Source organism: Mirounga leonina, unplaced genomic scaffold (assembly GCF_011800145.1).
Source record: "Mirounga leonina isolate KUSES-001 unplaced genomic scaffold, KU_Mleo_1.0 Mir_174, whole genome shotgun sequence".
Lineage (NCBI taxonomy): Eukaryota > Metazoa > Chordata > Mammalia > Carnivora > Phocidae > Mirounga > Mirounga leonina.
The window spans coordinates 43,015,753-43,023,824 of NW_023270451.1; the positions used below are offsets into that span (position 1 = coordinate 43,015,753).

General features: G+C 41.1%; 1 protein-coding gene across 1 annotated transcript in view; it reads right to left on the reverse strand.

Annotated features, from left to right (window-relative positions):
* Window positions 1-7,601, reverse strand: part of HIBADH (3-hydroxyisobutyrate dehydrogenase) — a 105,364-nt gene extending 97,763 nt beyond the window's left edge. The window contains exon 1 of the mRNA XM_035020803.1: window positions 7,376-7,601. Coding sequence (XP_034876694.1) covers window positions 7,376-7,466 — 91 coding nt within the window. The 5' untranslated portion in view covers window positions 7,467-7,601. The remainder of the gene's footprint in view (window positions 1-7,375) is intronic.
* Between the last annotated feature and the right edge of the window lie 471 nt (window positions 7,602-8,072).

An 8,072-nucleotide genomic window follows, 5' to 3' on the forward strand; every position in this document is an offset into this window, starting at 1 on the left:
TACTGAGAACACAGTAGAGCATCATCTTTAAAGTACTGAAACAACAACTGTCAAGGTAGGAATCTATATCCAGTGTAAAAATACATAATCACAAATATTTGTGTATATGAAGGGGCAGGAAGAAATTTGGAGGCATGTTGGATATATTCACAATCCTGATTCTGGTGATGGTTTCACAGGTATATACGTATGTCAAAACTCATCAAATTGTATGCTTTATTTTTTTCCTAAAAAAAGATTCGATTTGGGGCGCCTGGGTGGCTCAGTCGTTAAGCATCTGCCTTCGGCTCAGGTCATGATCCCAGGGTCCTGGGATCGAGCCCCGAATCGGGCTCTCTGCTCGGCGGGAAGCCTGCTTCTCCCTCTCCCCCTCCCTCTGCTTGTGTTCCCTCTCTCGCTGTGTTTCTCTCTGTCAAATAAATAAAATCTTTAAAAAAAAAAAAAAGATTCGATTTATTTATTTGAGAGACAGAGAGTGCAGGAGTGGAGGGGAGGGGCACAAGGAGAGGAAGACGCAGACTCCCCACTGACCAGGGAGCCCCACGTGGGGCTTGATCCCAGGACCCTGGGATCATGACCTGAGCTGAAGGCAGACGTTTAACCGAATGAGTCACCCAGGCACCCCAAATTGTATGCTTTAAATATGTACAGTTTATTATAAATCAACTATATTGCAATAAAGCTGTTTTTAAAAAGTCAACATGTTAGGGCGCCTGGGTGACTCAGCTGGTTAAGTGTCTTCCTTCAACTCGGGTCGTGGTCCCGGGGTCCTGGAATCAAGTCCCGCATGGGGCTCCCTGCTCTCCTCCTTGGGCTCCCTGTTTGGTAGGGAGCCTGCTTCTCCCTCAGCCCCCCAACCCCACCTCCCACTTGCGCTCTCCTTCTCAAATGAATAAAAATCTTTAAAAAAAAAAAAAAAAAAAGTCAACATGTTTCTGGAACAGACATGAAGGGCACCTGGGTGGCTCAGTCAGTTAAGCCTCTGCCTTTGGCTCAGGTCTTGATCCCAGAGTCCTGGGATCAAGCCCCAAAACAGGCTCCCTGCTCAGCAGCAAGTCTGCTTCTCCCTCTGCCTCTCCCCCTGGCTTGTGCTCTCTCTCTCTCAAATAAATAAAATCTTTAAGAAAAAAAAAAGAACAAGAGAAGACAGTTCTCAAATAAAAGATACTAAAGTGATATATCAATCAAATGCAATGCATGGAGTTTGAATGGATCCTGATTTGGAAAAAAGAAAGAAAAAAATTATAAAAGATATTCTTAAGAAAACTGTGGAACGTTAAGTATGAACTGGATATTAATTGATGTTCTGGAACTGCTAACTGTCTTAGGTAATGATAGTTTGGTTATTTAGGAGACAGTCCTTATTCTTGGGAGATTCACCGCATTATTTAGGGTTGAAGCGTCATGATGTCTGCATTTTACTTTCAAATGATACAGGTGGGATAGGAGTATATTTGGGAAGAAATTAAGCAAATATGTCAAAATGTTAACAATTCTTGACTCTAAGCAAAGAGTACACAAATATTCATTGTATTATTCTTTCAACACTTTTGCTTAAAAATTTTCATAATAAAATAAAGGGGGAAAAAGCATTATCTATATGGAAAGAATATCACAAACATGACAATACGAATAGCCAGGAAAAACACTTGCAGCGCACAAGAGGAACAGCACTTCTTTGGTTTATATGCAAATGATTCTTTAAAATCCAGAAGAAAAATATGAATAACTCATTTTTAAGTAGGCAAAAATTGCAAAATAACAGTATACAGAAAATACGTAAATGACAAAAACTTTAAGAATATATTCGATTCTGTCATAATTGGAGTAACACAAAACAAAGCAATGTAATACCATTTTTCATTTACCAGATGAACAAATTGGTTTCTCTGATAAAACTATCGGCAAGGAAGGACTGATGAAAACATGTACTCTCACACACTGCAGAATTACATACTAGCCTTTTGGATGGCAACTTGAAAAACATTATCTACATACTGAATTTTATTATGAAATTTAAAATTAAAGTGTACATACTCTTTGACCCAGTAATTCCATGTCTAGGAATGTATGCTCTACTGGGGGGTCAGCACACTCTTTTTTTTAAAGGGTCAGATAGAAAACATTTTCAGCTTTCCAGGCCATGAGGCCCCTGTCACAGCTATTCAACTCATCCACTCTATTTTTAAAGCAGCCATAGACAATCTATGAACAAATGACCATGCTTGTGTTCCAATACAATTTTATTTACAAAAACAGGGGACCAGCTATAGGCCACAGTTTGCTGATTCCTACTACGCATAAACTCTGAACAACACAAAAATATATTTTATTATAGTGCTGTTTGTAACAGCAAAAAACTGTAAACTAAATACACATTAACAGGGCACTTGATAATCCACAGAAAATCAATACAATGAAATATTATGCAGATGTTCAAAAGAATGTGTTATCTAGAAGTATAATGAAAAAAATCTCCAGGATAGGTTATTAAGTGAAAAAAAGAAAGATGAAGAGCATTATATATAATAACATAGTATATAAGGAGAAAAGAATATATATGCATTAACCTTTACTGATTTCTGTAAGAATACATAAGAAACAGTAGCTACATCTAGAGAGTTGGACTGATGGGTCAGAGTTAGAGAAAAGACTTTTTTATAACCTTTTGAGTTTTTACCATGTGCATATAACTTTTGTAACTACTTTTATAATAAGATAAAATACATGAATTGGCACACAGTGAGTGTTTACTAATGTTACATGAGTGAATGACTAGAGAGAGCTTTCATCAAGTGGACATATGGGGATAAAGTCAGTTCTGAAGCAATCACAGAGTAAAGACGGTGATAAAGTGGATCCAGCAAAGTGGATCCACACCCATTAAACATTGCAGGTTGACTCTCCAATATCCTTCCTCCCAGACCCAGAGGCAAGTTCCAAATAGCCTAAACCAATCATGGTCATGCTGTCTTCTCTACAGCTGACAGGTTCCCCAGACTGGCAGCCCTAAGTAAACGATGTGGAAATGGTGTGGGCAATCTGAATATGTAATAAGGAATGAACTAGAGATTAATAAAAGGATTGTATCTAATCAGCAAATTTCCTTGACTATCAGTAGTAACATTACTTAAGTGGCAGCCAGGGGGAACATAGACCACAGACAAGAGAAGCTACCCAGAATAAGAGCAGGAAGTGGAGGAATGCTATCAAAGGCATCACTAAAATTTCTGATTATAAATAAATCTGAAGTCTGAGCTGGATACAGATACAGATAAACCTAGAGAGGAACCTAATGAAATGAGAAAGCAGAAAAGTATGTCTATGTATTTGCCGTGGTGGGGGCGGCGGGGAATAGGGGGTCAAAGGACCAAGTGTAATGATGATGATATACAGCACATCGGTTAACAAAACAGGGGCAGGGGGTGCTGTAATATTAACCAGAAGGCTAGGGGTGCCTGGGTGGCTCAGTCGGTTAAGCGGCTGCCTTGGGCTCAAGTCGTGATCCTGGGGTCCTGGGATCAAGCCCCACATCCGGCTTCCTGCTCAGCAGAGAGCCTGCTTCTCCCTCTCCCTCTGCCTGCCACTCTGCCTACTTGTGCTCTCTATGTGCCAAATAAATAAATAAAATCTTTAAAAAAACAACAAAAAACCAGAAGGCTAGTTCAGCTTTTGAAATATTCGCAGTATAGCAATTCCTAGCAATGAGATCTTGGAAGAGCTGAAGTAGAGTGCTGATGTTAGTTGTTAAAGTTGAGGCCCAGCTTTGGATGGGCCAGTATGAAAATCAATGAAGATAAAGTCTTTTAATGATGGGCTCAGTTTGGGCTCAGCTGTTCATTTCATTTTTGCTTGTGGCAAAGATAGAGAAAGGGTAGTATAATTAGATGATTTAATGTCAAAAGAGAAGAGAGTTTTCACTGATGGTGATAATATTTAAGAACTTCTCTGAAAGATGGCCATATACAAGACCTAGGTTCCTATCCAGGCAAGGTCACTTCTTAGATGTATGCCCCTGAACTAACAAGTTACTTAACTTCCCTAGACATTAAGTTTTATCAACAAGAGTCACTACTTCAGGTTACTTAAAGATACTTAAGGACTCCTTGAGATAATACACGTAAAGTGCCGAGCAGTGCCTGGCACATGATAGGTCATTAAGTATTTACTACTTTTACTATCAGTAGTCAAGAAGCAGTACGGGGGTACAAGTCTTATGCAAAATGCCCATTTTGTCTAGAAGGTAAGAAGAGCCAGAGTGTTAGAAAAAGGGATACAGCGTATTTTAAAGGATGCTCTCTATCTGAAGAAATAGAGCTCTTTTTAAGGTGAAGCATCAGGAGTGCTTGGACAATATAGAATATGCACCCAAAGAGGCAGAAATACAAATAAGAGAATTACTGCACTAAAAGCTTTCAAACTTAATACATTTTCCTTTAAGTAAGGCACACAATTAATGTGCAGAAATAGAATCAGATGATAGCTAAAATCAAGCTGGCAGGAAATCAGTCAACACAGACAAAGGTGACACTGGTTGGTAAAGAAACTAGTTAGAAAATTTGGCAAAATTAATTTCTAAATCTATAGATGTAAGTTTATAGGTTATGTCCTTTTTCTCCAATGAGACAGGGGCAAAGTTATCCATATCTTGGTAACATGTCATGTTACCAAAAACCAGGCTAATCTAAATATCAAAATGCAAAAATTGTAGAAAACTGGAAAATATGTCCCCATAAGGGAAAAAGTTAATCTCACTACACAAAAATAATCACTATTAGCATTTTGCATAGCCCTGCCAGTCTTTTAAGTACATTTTCTCATTATATTGAGATTATACTGTATACACAAATTTTATCCTATTTTATTACATAATATTATGTCATCTCTATTCTATTTGCTTTAATATTAAGAGTTACCGAACTAAGGGTAACTTGAGTCAAGTTATTTCAGAAATAAATATTCTCCTTATGTAATCTCACAAGTCTAAGGTCAACTTTTGGTCCGAGGACCATATGCAGCTTTTCAGAGTTTCATGTGCAACCCTAGACGCTAAGGTTAAGGAAAAAAATTGCCATGTATTTTATTTATTTTTCTTTCTTTTTTTTATGTATTTTATTTATACTATGCATTGCTTTGAAAGTAGGTTTCATATACACAAAAAGGGCCATAAAAAATGTTACTCCCAGTTCTATACATGATTCTGGTTAATTTTCCCATCCCACCTTTGGTCGGGTGGTCATTTTAACATGATGTGATACAAATTATTTTTCCATGTACATATTGATGAGTCACAATGAATACAAAGGGCCTATAATTGTAGATTTTTTCTTGTCAGTTTAAAGAAGTCTAAACTAAATCTAATTACCTTTTAAGATAAAATACAAAACTTTTTATAAATGGTGATGAAATAGTAATATATGTGTAGGTTAATAGTTCTTATATTTTTCCTTTTTGATGCTTTTAATATTTTAAAATTAAGGTATGCTATTAACCAGCAACCCTTAGGTTTCCCTCTCTCTCGCTCTCTTTTTTTTAGTAAATAAATTGTATGGATCTTTATAATAGTATCATCCATATGATATAAACAACCTAAACATACGACGGAGACAAATATCCCACAGAATTCAGAAAACTAAATAATGTTACTATTTGAACATGGTTCTTTCAGTCCCTAGACTCTAGATTTGCATGTAATTTTTTTTTATTTTTTAAGACTCCAATGCCAAAAAAAGCTAATGCAAAAGTAAATTTAGTAAACTAAAATTCACAGAAACATCTAAACAATTCCACCAAGTAAAAACAATTGTTAAAGTGTTTTAAGCAATCATCACAAAATGAAATATTTAAAATTTATCATAAATCTATATCCAACACATCTTTGGGTCAAAGAACCCAAAGAACAAGATTATATGCCAAAGTAGTCTAACCAGCACTCTGAGGTAGGCTCATCCCATACAGAGGCAACTATGATAGTCTTAGGCCTCCGGCCCTTCCAGCATGAATTGAAAGAACTTTCATAACTCTAATGGGTACATCCAAAGTTCATGAAAATATCATTAGAACACCTTGTTAAACCACTAAATAACACATACATCTTCCCTGGCTAATCAACACTGAAACAATAGCACATTCATGTGAAAACTGGTTTAGCAGATTCTGTGAGTTTGTATCTTGTTAACTGTGATTGTGTAGCAGACATCTGTTCTCTTGCATCATGTGGAGCCTAAGCCAGTAGAGGAAATTCACTCTTCTGCTTAGGTATTACTGAGTGAGGAAGAAGGGAAGCTATTAAGCACGAAATTGCCAGCCTGGTATTTTTTTTTTTACGTGATCAGAAAAATATTAATACAAGGCTTTTTAAAAAATCCTGAGTATGAAACTGCTCAACAGTGCATTGTTACAACTCTCAAACTTTTACAAAAAGACAATGGCAATGTCCCCATAAATCAACCAATTTTTCAATTAAAGAGGAATGCTGGTGTACTAGTAACTGCAGGAATGAGGAAGAATCAAGAACTACCTTCTAGATCCTGATGGGATACCCTGATTCATTCATCCAAGGGGCCTCAGGTTCTTCAATGGAAAAATGACAAAAGATTAGATCTCTGTGGATCTAAAAATTGCCTCTTCCTAAGTCGATGGCTGGCTTCCATAACTTATAACGGTATGCGGGGAGGAACAGGATAGGTTCAGGCCACAATTTTGAGGACGCTGAAAGTGCCTTGGTTAACAATCTGACAGAAGTGCCATCTTCAGGTAGCACAGTTACAAAGAAAGAGGGGACGGAGGAGGCAAGTCTTGCTGGTCAAGGGTGATTTAAAACTTTACTGGAACGACTTGTCCAATAGTTTTGTACAGACGACCACTTGTGTGAGACCATCCTACGCGATTAAGGTGGTTAAACAAAAATCAAGCCCCACAGCCCGATGGCACGCCCACCAGGGTGCATCCCTGGGGGCGTTGAAAGGTCAGCCAGCGCTGTAAGCCTAGGAGTCGCAGGGATAGGTGCCCGGTCGCCCCTGGAGTTGGGCCCTCCAATTGTCCTTGGAGCCCTAACTCCAAAGAAGCACGCCCCGGAGCCAAATATTCCTCCCTTACCCCAAGCTCTTCCCACCCCGTCCTCAGTCCCGAAAAAGACGCTGAAAGCCATTCACCTGGATCCCGAACGGGGTTAAAGGGGGCGGGGGTGGGGGGGAAGCACCAGCTGTGCGAGCGGGAGCCGCAGAAGAGGCCAGGCCTTGGGACCAGCCAAAATTGGGGGTTTTAAGCCCCGACCCAACCGCAGCGCCTCCCGTGAAAACACGTCTTCGGCCGTCAGGGCGCGAGAAGCGGGTAGCCGGAGGAGGGACGGGGGGAGAAGGCGCGAGGTCCTTACCCGCTGCAAGGCTGGCGGCTGCCGGGTGCTGCCGGCGGCTCCAATACCGGAGGCCGGAGGCGGCTCCACGGAGCCGTAAGGAGGCTGCCATGCTGCCCCCGCCCCGCCTCCCCGCGGTGACCTCCGCGGCTCCCCGCTCAGCCACTGCGAGCGTGCGCCGCGGAGCAGGCAGGATCCACCGTGGCGTGGGGCCGCGCGCGCACGCGCTCTGCAGCTCGGAGCGGGCACCCACCGACGGCAGGAGGAGCGCGACGCGGAGAGGCACGGCCCGGCCAGACAGAGGTCGTAGGTCCCCTGACGGATAGGGGACCAAACCAATCAAGATTCTCAGGACCCCGCACCTCGCTCACCACCAATAGGAAGCCTTTTCGAGCCCCACCCACATCAAGCGCCCTGGCCCCACCCCCAAGCTCCTCCCCCGGCTACCGACTGCAGGCGGGAGTCTAGTTTATCAAAACGCCGCGGGTGTGCGGGAGGCGGTGGCTGCCAATCATTACCGACACCAACGAGCGCCTGACCCTCCAGAACCGCCCCCTTGGAGGGTGTAACTGCATGTGCTGCCTCCGTGCAGACAGGAGCAAAACTTTGATTCGCAGCAGCTGCTGTAATTTTTATGCAAAAGCAGAAATTCCTGGTCTAAGTATAGGGACCCGTAGGGACTTCAATAATACGTGGATCTCCTAATGTTAGTATTTGT